This window comes from Triticum dicoccoides, chromosome 7B (genome assembly GCF_002162155.2).
Source record: "Triticum dicoccoides isolate Atlit2015 ecotype Zavitan chromosome 7B, WEW_v2.0, whole genome shotgun sequence".
Lineage (NCBI taxonomy): Eukaryota > Viridiplantae > Streptophyta > Magnoliopsida > Poales > Poaceae > Triticum > Triticum dicoccoides.
In genome coordinates this window covers 408,110,938-408,123,916 of record NC_041393.1, presented here as the reverse complement: position 1 = coordinate 408,123,916, position 12,979 = coordinate 408,110,938, and the positions used below count along the sequence as shown (strand labels likewise).

The following is a 12,979-nucleotide window of genomic DNA, read 5'->3' as shown; positions in this document are numbered from 1 at the left end:
TTAAATCAAAACAATGTTTTTAAATTTCAAAAATTATTCCACCAATTTCCAAAAAAAGTTCCTCGATTCTAGAAATGTTCGCCGATTCAAGAACATTGTTTCAAAAATTATTCACAATTTTTAAAAAATGTTTGCAAATTGTATAAAATGTTAATTAGTTTAGAAAATGTTCTTGATTTTAGAAAGTGTTCGAAAATTTATAAAAGTGTTCAAGAACTTGAAAAATGTTCATGATTTCAAATATGTGCATGAGTTAAAAAATGTTCATGATTTCAAAAATTGTGCATGATTTCACAAAATTGAGTGTGATAGTGTATCTCGGTGATGCAGCAAAATGTGCTCATGGCCATTGGAGAGTATGAGTTTTTTTCTACCGTTGCAATGCATAGACCCTTTTGCTAGTAAGACAAAATGTTCCATTCTTTTTAGGTAAGTAGATATGTTTTTAAAGAAATAATTTTGTTTATTTTTAGACTGCAACCGCCATAAGGGAAAGGCAACACGGTTCGGTTCGCAAAAGTGCCGTGCCGGGCCAGCCTTTATAGCAGACGTGCTGGGTCGATCCTCATGGCCGAGCTTTCGGGCCAGCACGGCATCGCGCTTTTTTATAAGAGAGCCGACACGAGTCGTGTTGTACCGGCCCGGCCCATATATGGCCACAGGCTACTCACCGGCTAGGGTTTCCTCCTTTATAACCAATGGCTTCGTCACTCAGGCTCTACCGCCGCCGCCGCAGGCTCCCAGCACAAACAACTGCTAAGCCCACTTTGATGGTGAATCGAGCCGTTTTGCCGCAGCACCATCGTCGACTTGTAGGTACGTACCTTCGGTCTCCTTTCTTCATGCTGCCTTTTGTCGTCCTCGATTCAGATATGAGGATTGGGCCTGATTGATTTCCACTTGACAATGTATTCGGGTTCGAATTCGAGTGACAGGGATCAAGGGCCAGCGTCAACGCCTTTGAAAGAAATCGAAGGAATTAGGGCTACTAATAATTCAGGTGGTGCGTAGATCACAAGAAGGCGACGGTTAAGGAAGATCGAGGATGCCAAAGCAGCGGCACGGGAAACGCCTAGGCGCTCTTGAGCTAGAGCCTCGGCCTCGGCAGGATCACCTGTACCTTGTCTTTGATGACTGGTCGTTCGGATATACCATCCGCAAGGTAAATACGTCGAATCGCTTCAATCCCCCCGTGCAGCGCTTGCCTCGGCCTTTCTTCAAATTGGAGGCGCCGCACGAGTCTCCGGAGTACTTCGCGTCAGCCTTTGGCACTAGGATTTTGCTGATGCATCCCAGGGATCCTGCGGGTCATAACTTGTCCGGCAGCTTCTTCCCCATGTTGGACGTCCGCTCGCGGAGTCTCACCTTTGGCCCTGGGCTCGAGTTTCCGATTCATCCCGTCTATCTCGCCGTCGGCAATAAGCTATTCATTATTGCCGAAGCCTCTTTTGAGATGCTCTACTTGGATCCACAATCTGGCTCCGAGTGGTCGTGGGAACTGCTCCCACATCCGCCATTCCAGATTTACGACGTCTGCTCGTACGCTTTATACGGACATTCTCTCCTTGTGAGCACCGAGAACGAAGCCTTTGCTGCCACCTTCACCTTTGACACGGTAAAAAGTTCATGGAAACAACTTGGCAAGTGGGTGCTGCCTTTCGAGGGTCGTGGTCACTTCGACCCTCTCCTGGGCGCATTTGTTGGGCTCTCGAAAGACCCAGACACCCTCGGCCAACTCATTTGCTGCTACATGCACACCTCCGACACTGGCCACACCCTTGAGTTGAAGCTCAGCAAGGAGAAGCTGTTCAGCGAGGACCCAGCCTTGAGGCACATAGGCGCCACCCTTGTGTACATGGAAAGCCAGAGCAAATTCTGCCTCGTAGAATGTGTCTCCATTGTTGACGACAGTGCTGATCAGGAGCTCAAGGAAGAGGAAGACCTGCCCCAATCTGGCTGCTGTCTTTGTTGTTTGACTACATTCTATCTCTGTCATGACATGAATGGAGACCCGACGACCGGCAGGAGCTGTATGGTGCAGTACTACGAAGTGCCTAGAGCAACCTCTATGTTGTTCCTCCAAGATCCTGTTGCATTTTGGATGTAAAATGCTAAAATCATGTTATGATGACCGAGTTCCTATGTTTATTTTTCACTCAGTTGTGACTGCTGCATTTCTATGTTTTAATAATGTGTTTACTCGTCTGTGATTCAGCTAATGTATCACCACCTCTGTAACTTCATTTGTTTTATGTCTATGAGTAAGCAACAAGAAAGTATTCTATGCATGCATTTATTTTGGTAATAATAACTCAATACAGCAAGCCTAATACTGGAAGTTGCAAATACTCCCATGCTGCTTCAATCTGCCATGGGCAAATTCTTTTGTTAAGAAAATTCATGTAGTAGCATCTGGAAAATGTACAACATAATAAAATGCTATTTAGCCATTATATTAACTGATCTGCGTACTTCACATAACGATAAGAACGACTGGTTAGTAGATTGACGTGAATCCTAGACCTCCTCCAAGGTTTCTATCAGAACAACGGTCATACTCATGCAAACTTATGTCAATCTGCCGGACCCCGTGCACTCATCAGTATTATTTGTTTTCGCTTCACACATTGTTTTTACACCCAGCTTTTTTTCCCCGCAGAAAAGCGGGTGTATTACTTAAGGGGTGTAGGTACGTTACAATCAGAAGCACCCAACGGCATAATTTTGCCTGGACCATGCCAGATCTAGACTGCTGTGCAAGGAGAGGATCGCCCTAGTTTGGCAACAGTATGGCTAATAACATTGAGCTCTCTCTCCTAATGACGTTGATGCTGAACTCTGTTCCCCCTCATATTCTCTTGGCTTCCATTACAAGTGAAGGCACCGGTGATTTATCTATGTCTGATGCTCCCAGTATCGCTGCAACTTGGTGCTATCCGCATCAATGATGAACGGCCTGTCGCTCCATTCGCTCTATCTATGTGATGAACGGCCTGTCGCTCCATTCGCTCTATCTATGTGAGGGCTATCCCTTGTGGGCACGCAGTACGTTCTGCTTCCAGCGCACTCGTACATGTACGGAGGAATCTGCATGGAACTCGTGCAGAGGTTGTATTTGCCTTCTAAGCCAGGAAGGCAGGAAACCACTTTGGATTTAAGTTCGTTGAATCAAGGAATTTTAATACGATACAAGCACATTTTATCAACGGATTTGCGATTCAGCGTAATACTCCAGTTTCCAAGGTTATATAATGTAGTGAGTTGTACAGGTTGCCCTTTGCAAATCATGAAGCTAATAAAGAAAGTAGAAACTACCTTACACGGAATGATATCTTTTTAATACATAACCATGGCTTATAAATTGTCTGTTCAATGGAAATGTGCAAATATTTGTTTAGCTTCATAAAGAACTAAAATTACTCCATAATTTATTTGCGTGCAGGTTCCTAGGAACATCCACCTCACTCAACCTGTGTAGTACAAACAGAAAACACAAAATCACACTAAGATCTGCCTGGAATCCTGGAATGATATAGATCTCTTGTTTACCGTAGGCCAACCAAACATCCCATGTAAGGCCAAACTTTAACCCATCCCCTATCCGCCCATGTCCGGCTATAAGGAACGATAAATGTAATTTTACTCCTCTATCGCATTTAGCCGATCCTCTAAACCAAATAGAGGAGGATAATTTATCCTCCGTTGCCTATCCAATCCCTATATACTCTTCTGGAGGCGGCCAAGGATAAATTTTCTTCACGCAAAGGCCTCCTTTTGGCCGGCCGGCGACTCATGTGAACCTCCTTTGTCGACGGCGGTGACCTCGCCGTGAATGCGCGCCTCCTCTCGCAGTGTTTCATGTTGCTGTTGCTGGTGTGTTCCTGTCACCGTCCACTTCCATGTCCGGCACCTTTGTCGTGCCCACCATTCTCACCATCCCCGCCCTCTTCGACAAGTGTGCATCTCTGACTCCTTGTCGTCTTGAACGAGGAGGATGCAACCAGAGGTACGATCTGGATGACCTCACCTTTGCCGGCTGGCGGACGGTGAGGGTCTTCCTCCTCGACCCACGCAGTGGCGGCAAGGTTGGTGAGCTGCCCCCTCCGCCGACCAGCAGGGACGTCTACTAGTGCGTGCTCACACTGGTGCAGCGACATGCTATACAAACGGTTTTTACCATCTCTTTGCCTGTGTGTAATGGGGGGGGGGGGTCAATCGCACACGACCCAGAAACCGTCGGCAATAGGGAGTAGGAATGCATACGTTTTGCAGAACTAAGTGTATGTGATGCATCGATGCTCACATCTATCCCAAACGAGAGTCGTCACGCAACTGTTTGTGATATATCAAAATTTCCAAATGCTCCATCCTTACTACTCATGTGGGTTGGCATTATCATCGCACACGGTATTATGTGGTGCAACGTTTATGATGCACGCCCCATCACATACAGTTCACGATTGTATGCTAAGGAGACTATCACACACATTTACTTTCCTGCATCGTATGCGATTGGATGTAAGAGTGCATACAGTTGTCCCTATAAAACTGTATGTGAAACTTGAATATATCCCACACGTTGCTCTATCCATAAATGTTTGCGATATATAAAATGTCCAAAACGATTAATCCGTACTACCCGTGTCGGATAAAGGCGACATTATAAACAGTTCATGATTGCAAAGCGTGTGTTATAAGGAGACTATCACAAACATTTAATAAGCAGGAACTGTGTGCTACTGTAATGGCATGCAGAGCATAATTTATCCCTAATTTAATCACTGCATTTAAAATTCACAGAATTTGAATTTGAAAGTAGGCAGCCATTATTTCATATTGAGTCATATTTATTACAAATATAGGTTCAAGAATGGATGCATAATTCTATGCACGGGTACATATACTGAAGAACTATATAAGCACCAAGTAAAGAATAATGAACCACAATTGTATTAAAGACGGTAAAGAAAGTGATGAAAGACATTATAGTTGCTGGAGAAGGTGAAGCAGAATGCCTATTGTGTCCTCCTCCATGCCTAATGCGCGCATGACTCTAGGCCAACCCCTTGTGATGGCCGCTCACCCATCCTTTAGTCTTCACTAGGACTTCTCGATGCTCATTGTAGTCTCGATGAAATACTTTAACCTTCATTGCATGTCCATCAATCATGTACTTTGCGAAGTAATCTTGAGTAAATTGCTTTGGAACCACTGCAAACAAAAAATATTCACACATTGTTGTCTAACAACTCATTATGTGCAATAAAAGAGAAGGCTATAGAGTTCCGTAGTTACCATCCTACAACTCATTGTTGTGTTGGATAGAACGTAAACAAATAGATTAATTGCTATGTTCGTATCTTTTTGCTAACAATCCTTATCAGTTTCCTCACTTGATGCTGGTTCATGAATATCTCATTGCCTCATACGCAAAAAGGGTCAAGGCGTGGATATTTCCTGAGGACATATGTACCTACAAGCAACAAGTCAATATTAGAAGCTAAAAAATGTCCAAGCGTGGATATATATGCACTACACCATGGAGCGGCGGGAGTATAAGCCGAGGGATGAAACCAACTTCGGTGGAAAATGTCGGCCACTCCGGTTGTTGTCCTGTGTAAGCACATGGAAATGCATGATAAGTACAATAGGCTTAACATCAACCAAATATAGCCATGGTAAACAACATCATCTCCAAATGATAGCTTGAATGTGTTGGTTTCAGCATGCTGTTAAAGAAGATAGAAGATGGAAGGAAACATTAACTACAACATGCCTTACAGGGACCAGATATTGCAATTCAAACCGATATTGTTGAAAATGAATAGAACGTAGCTCATGCTTAAACATCACACTGGATAAATGTGTAAAACTAAAATAAAGGGCATGTGTTAACTACACCAGTCATAAGAGGAACCAAATATAATCGTTCAAACTGGTATTGATGAAAATGAACTGTACAGTCCATACTTGCACATAATGAACATCACATAGTGAATAACTAAATAAACAAGGCATATGTGCTCACTATAACAACCAAATATAGCCATTGAAAACTGGCCAAAGGCTTACTATAACCAACCTAACAAGCAAATACAGATAAACAAGGCATCTACTTGAAAACCGGACAAATGCTCACTGCAACCAATCTAACAATGAAATATAGATAAACAAGGCATCTTCTCACTATAAACACCCAAATATATCCATTCGTGGAATTGAACTGGATAGTTCATACTTAAACATCAGATAGCCCTACTGAACATTGCATTTTTGCATACCTGATATAATTAAACACGTCAGAGTTAAACATCGCATGGCAAAAGCTACTACAACAATGGGCACCAGTTGGCTAGCTAGAAAAAGTGTGATTTGCTGATAGGATGATGCCCGACTTGTCATGGATGGGCTCCTTCCACTTGGAAGAGCACAGACCTAGGGTGCGCTCCTTGATGTCACATATGGGATGTCTCGCCTTGGAAGAGCCGTAGTAGGTGCCCTTCTCGTGGTCGTGGTTGATGAGGTCTGACTTGGTAGCTGAGGATCCCAAGCCACCGCCATAGAACGTGTCCTTCATAAATGACAAAATGGGATCAATGGTGTACAAGGATCACAAATCCTTGACCGCGAGGAGGAGGATATTAGCGGCGGGGCCTTCGAAGAGATCACGACGGTTGAAACAGAGGCGTTGGGGATGGACCACCTAACCTGTGACATGGCCCGCGTAAAGACGTTGTTGTCGATGACCTTGATGTCGTAGCCGCCTGTCCTGAGATACAGGAATACGCGAGATCGCTGACTTGACGCCATCTACATGGCAACGTAGTCAACGTCCTCGCCATATTCTGTGGCGAGGTGTTCCTCTGGGATCGACAGGTCAGCACGAACGATGGTCACCTCACCATTGTCTGGCGAAGAGGCCATGATAGACCTCTTTTTGGCCGTACGCTCCTCGGGCTCCCCAGGATATGTGGTTGGACTTACGCTACGATTCTCTAGAATAGGGGATGGGAATCCGGGAGGAAGGGACACCGCATGCGTCATCTCAGCGGCAAGGGTATGGATATCGATGGGTGACCTAAACTATCTAGAGGCACAGAAAAACCGTCGGATGTTTGCGGTGGTGGGCGACGATGATGGCAAGCTAGGGCTCGAGCAGGGGAGGAGGGGGGAGGGGTGTTGGTGTGTGTGGGATGTGGAAGGGGTCAGGTGGTGTTTGAGGAGATGTCGCGGCTACATAATTTTTTAGTAATGGTGGGTGATGATGGTGGTGGACAAGGGAGCATGACAATTCAAATGCCTCGGCTATAGAAATTTTAATATAATGTCAGTGCCGGAGGAGTGAGGGCGACAGTTGAAATACTGCGGCTACTAGAATTTGGGTAAAGGAATTGAAGCGGGGCAGGAGCAACCAAGATCGCACATGGTCCAAACATAATAATTGTGTACGTTAATAAGGAAAGGAAAAGCCATGGAACCACCAATTTTTGCATCGCTCAAGGCGGGTAGTTTTTTTAGATTTCTACTTGGCTGGTTCATCGCACACGGTTCATCCTAATTTTTAGACACAGACATTGAATTCATCTTAAATTTCCTATACACATTATCCCTTTACCCTGGCTGGCGCTTGCGAGGTTGTGGCCAGTTGCCACCAGTGCACTGTGCTGATTTTACAGGGCACATGCATCGCACACAGTTAGTCCGGTGCACCCATGTCTGTTGCGTGTACGTTCGCAGACAGTTGTTTCATCTGAGTTGTCTGCATTTTATATAGCACCATTTGGCAACAAAAAACGCGAGAGAGGGACGGAACACAACCACACCTACATGTGGCCTATATATATATAGACAATCTATTCTGCTAATATTAGCAGAATAACTATTCTGATAACACTTTCGCACTGCACGCTCAATGCAAGTGCACTGCATCTTCTTGACGTCGGGCACTGCAATGCTTTCACGGGAGAAATACTTCATTTTCTGGTGTCCCGCCCGCGTTTTCTGTGTGGAATCGGGTGTTGCGGGATGATTCAGTTTGTGTTTGCATGTCATTTAAGCTTTATTCTTTCTAATTTACAGGAAAATCTACTAGAGTGCTTGCAAATCGAGGGATTTGGCGGATGAGCTTTCTCTGTTCGTTCGTGTTCGCGTCAGACGCGATTTTTTTGTGGTCGGATATTATTTTTAGTAGGAATTCTTTGGTTGCGTTCGTTTTAATCGGTCCGTTCACTCTATAATTTGTTAATTTTTAGGAGTTAGTTTTCAATTCTTTGTTATTTTGATTGTTACGGCGGGTGAGCTTCGTCCGCTCCTCTGTTCTTGTCGATTTTTTTGATTTTACTCGTCCATGCATGTTTGAATATTGTAATTATTGTTGCTATAGGTTTGAATTCATTGTATTGCGGGTATAATTGTCATTTTTTGAATCACATTCTTGAAATGAAAGCTGATGCTATTCGTCCCGTTGCCGTGTCTTCCGTGTAAATTTTTCGGGGGTATTTTTCTATAGTTTAGTGGCTGTACAAATTTTAGGCGAGTTATGGAATTGCGAGTGAAATTGACACCTCTGTTAGTCTATCACATGTCTGCAGTTTTACTGCATTAATTTTATTTTTTGTAGTTGTGGCATACGTTGTAGTGCACTGCATTTTCTTTGGTAGTGTACTTCGTTGTAGCTTCATTACAGTGGTTATGGCTGCTTATGAGATTTCTCCTTTTCTTAAACTGCATTCTATGTTCTAGATGACTACATAATATGCATTTCCATACTGCATTAGCAGTGTTTTTAATGTTCAATTCTGCTATTAGAATGGATGGTCCATTATACGCTTTTGTTAGCTGAATAGTTATTATAAGATTTTTTTGAACTGCATACTATGAGAATTGTTTTTGAACATGATATGTTAACTGCAAAGTTTCGACCATTTGCATTTCATTGTTACTGTTCAGAGGGTTGCTTTTTTATTATTAGTACCACACTATGTGTTTGAGAGAACTGCATTACTGCCATCAGCAACTTTGTCTAAAAAGGATGATAAAATGAGGCAGCTGAGGTTGCATACATTAAATAGGCATCATTCAAATTGTCTGATGGACATAATTTTAAAAGCACACAACATAACCAAAGCATTAGAAATATTGGTTTCTTCATATTAGACAACCTAGAGTGCAAATATTGTAAACTTGATGGAGTCTTCTTCTTTGTAGAAAAACACCATCGCTACTTCTCCGACCTCAAAGCCATTCTGGGAGACAAAATCTTTCCAACCAGTAGTTATGTTGATGCAGTCTTCAGAGTCGATGTGGTAGTCAGCTTGCATGTCTGCATACCCATTCTTGTGTTCTGTCTCCAAAGTAACCTTCCCTGAACTCGGAGCATGAAATTTTATTATGGATGACAGTTTCTGCATATTGGAATGGGTGGAAAAAGAATTTTATAAGTAAACAACAAATGTTTTTCTTTTATACTTAGTATGATCTGTTTATGTTGACTTAAATAGTTACATATATATGACTGCTATTTTCTAAAGTAGTTGCAATGTATGAACAAACTTATATACGTAATTGACCCCTAGTTTTACTGGTATATATATTATACTGCAACATGCTTGCACTGCAATGTCAGTAATAGTGTACTTCTTCAGCATGTTAAGATAACTGCAACGCTTATCTACTGACCCTTTTTTTTGTTCATGTGTTGGGATTCTGATCTAACTAGTGTCGATACCTGGTGTAGTACTGAAGAAACATAGGTGGAAGCATCTAGTCTTAATAGCTAACAAATCTGAACAACAATACAAATTCTGTTTCGTATTTTTGTTGACACTACTGAACAAATTGATTGAACTATATATTCAGATGTGTATTTGCAGGCTAGATTATGTCCAAAATTGTGAGGGGAAAAACATACCCAAATTTCCTGGAGATCTGCGGTTGTGAGGCGATGAAGAAATGGCGCATGAAACCCCCTGTTGGGTATCATCAGGCACCCGAGCATGCTGCGCCACTCGGTGTTGGTGAGCTCTAGACCTTCTGTGTACACGCATGTGTCCGCTACCGGCGCCATCCTTGCCAAGCACCCGCACTTACAGTCCATGGCGGGTTCAGTGGAATTTCAGAGAAGAGCTGTGGATGGGATGAACCCTAGATCTACGATTTGAAGAAAATGAGGAACGAGGGGAGGAGTTGTGTTAGTCTGTAGCACGAATGGATAAGTTTTTAAGCAACCAATTGAGCAATGGAAGTAATAAATGTTGTGGTTGGTGTTAGGTGGTGGATTGGTTCTGATTCAGTGTACATGAATGCATTTGAGAAGCAACAAGACTGCTTACTTGAAAATAGCAAACTGCATTGTCATATCACGGTGAACTGTGAACGCGTGGTTGGGCCTGTGTTTGTGTATGGTACGTAGGATTTTTTTTTAATTTTCAGTGGCCTCTCTTTTGTTTGTTGGCCTTGTGTTCGGGTAGTGAAGACGCAATTGGGCCTAAGTCGGCCTGTGAGCACGGCTGGTTCCCGGTTGGCTGTGTGCGGTCTAATGTTTAGTCCCACCTCGCCCGCGGAAGGCGTGCCCGACATGTTTATAAGCGCTGGCGAGGCCGCTGTATCAAACTCCTCTTGTTACTTATTTGGGCGCTTATACACGGCGCCCGCAGCTCTATGCTCTCTAACCTGTGGGCCCATGTGTGGCCGACCCCATGCATTGTGACTCAGAATGATTCGCCTTCTGTGAATGCAGACCTATTACGAGACTGGCTGGGGCCGGTAGCACCTGGGTGGTCAATTTTTTTCTTTGTATTTTTCTGTCTTAGGTGTTTTTTCAATGTCGGGGCGTGCACTGCATTGATCAGGGTTCTGTACTGCATGTGCACGCATTCTGTACTGCATGTACAGTTCTCATTTTTTGTTTCCGTGTTTTTGCTATTATATAGTCTTTTTTTCCAATGTATGAGAGTGCACTGCTTAGTAAATCATACTTTTACTTCATTGATTATGGTTATGTACTGCATGTTCATATATTTCTGCACTGCATTGATTATTTACGTGTTTGCATTTTTCTTTTTGTGTTTTTGCTCTTATGTATTCTTCTTTTCAAAGTTAGGTTCATGCACTACTTTGTTGGGTATGTTAAGACTTCATTCGACAGAGTATGTACTGCATTCGTACACAACTTGCACTGCATGCGTCCTGTTTGCATTCTGTATGACAATTTCATCACCAGGAAACTAAGTTGAACAGAAAGCAAACTAACATAATCAAAGTTCATCATTACAAGCGATTCTGCATGGCAAGCAAACTAAGTTCAGCACACAAGCAAACTAACAATACATAAGCAAACAACATAAAGCAAATTTGATGATAATTCTAAAACGACACTGGCATTGTTGGCTCTTGGCCGGCACCATCTTCTTCTTCACCAGTTAGGCTCTTCCCATCCCCAGCTGCTCCTGGCGCGCTTCTTGGGGGGCTACTCCTTCTCTAGCTTTGCACGGTGAAGGCCGTCCTGGGTGAGGGTGATGCGGTTCCATATCTCGTACACTGCGTAGGCGTCCTTTGCCGCGTACTCGATGTGCCTCATGGACAGAGGCAGGGTGGCCCAGCACTTGTGCTCGTCGTCGGTGATCTTCTTCTTCATGTAGTTGTAGTAGTCGTCGATGAGCATGCCGGAGACGTCTCCAAGGGAGTCCAGCGCCTTGGTTGCCTCGGGCACCCTCCACTCCTTCTGGATGTCGATGAAGTTGGCGACCTCCAGTTTGACGTGCTCCAGCCTGGTTTTGTCGCCGTCGATGGAGAAGCCTGCAAAGGTGTACCTGGGGTCGGCGAGGAAGTTGTCGAATATGGCACACCTTTCAGAGGCTCTCATTTGGAAGAGCAGCACCGGGTGATTCTTGCCGATGGAGAGCTGGCAGAGGGCGGGTTTCTGCGTCGCTTCAGGCTCGTTGTCGTACTCGAGATCAATGCCGACGATCTTGTGGCGCTGGAGGCTGAGGTGGCGCTCGTACTGCGTGAGGGAGATCGCCATCTGCTTCTTGTCGTTGGTGTGGATGACGTGCAACTTGGTGTTGCCGTGCGCCTCCACGGCCTTATCGCCCTTATACTCGTCGGTGTACGTCATCGCCGGTAGCAGGGCTTGGTGCTTTTGCGTTGATATGGAGCGATTTGGTGGCAGCGCAATGGATACTTGTGTTGTTGTGGATGAGAAGGCCTTTGTCAGGGGTCTGAATTTAAGGGGAGGGCGCGGGGTGGGATGGCCGCGTCGGATGAACTGCACGATCACTCTAACGATGCGGTTGTGCAGATCGTGGGTTGGTGTTGCATCTGTGATCGTGGGCTTGTGGCGATGGAATTGCTCTGATTGGGTGGTTGTATGCGAACGTGGTTTTTTTAAGGTGGTTTTATTTTATTTTTGATCAGTAATTTTTTTAACCACCACTTTTCTGTGCGAACTGACATTTTGTCATGTTTTATATATGTACACTGCATGACAACATAACTGCATTGCTTATACTTCCGCACTACATCGCATACAAAGTAGAACTGCACTTGTGTATTACATGTGTGTACTTCATCGTTTTTTGCGTGTCCTTGCTATAGGCTTTGGTGTTTTTTGATGTGTTTTATGCCGTGTATTTAATCATGTAGGTAATCCAGAACTGGATTGCCATACCGCACTGCATCGCGTAACATAACGCACTGCATTTTTCTACCGCTACGTATTTGCAATGCATTGCTACAGCGAACTGCATCGCGTAACGGAATGCACTGCATACTTCTACCGCCACGTACTGCATCTTGTTTTTGCCTATACTTACTGCAATCCCTGGTACGGGAGGGGTAGGGGAAGGGGGTGGGGGGTGGGGGGCCCTCCCCCCACTTTTTTTGAACTTATTATTTTTCTTAGTTGGCCTTGTTGGGCCTGTGCTCGGGTAGTTTAGAGATGCACTTGGGCCCAAGTCGGCCTGTGAGCACGGCTAGTTCC

The 12,979-nt window shown here is 44.2% G+C and overlaps 1 protein-coding gene across 2 annotated transcripts; it reads left to right on the top strand.

Moving 5' to 3' along the window:
* Positions 1-691: 691 nt before the first annotated feature.
* On the top strand, positions 692-2,286 carry LOC119336718. Of its 2 annotated transcripts, none has more exons than XM_037608785.1 (2): positions 692-816; positions 936-2,286. In XM_037608785.1, the coding sequence occupies exon 2, from the start codon at positions 1,046-1,048 to the stop codon at positions 2,105-2,107; it is 1,062 nt and encodes a 353-aa protein (XP_037464682.1). In that variant the 5' UTR covers positions 692-816; positions 936-1,045; the 3' UTR covers positions 2,108-2,286. The 2 variants fall into 2 exon arrangements, with proteins under 2 accessions (XP_037464682.1, XP_037464683.1); XM_037608786.1 differs by having other exon boundaries at positions 718-816; positions 930-2,286.
* The last annotated feature ends 10,693 nt before the right edge of the window (positions 2,287-12,979 follow it).

Bases quoted from the DNA above. Each gene is read 5' to 3' on its own strand.
- LOC119336718 (XM_037608785.1), top strand. From the start codon at position 1,046: ATGCCAAAGCAGCGGCACGGGAAACGCCTAGGCGCTCTTGAGCTAGAG.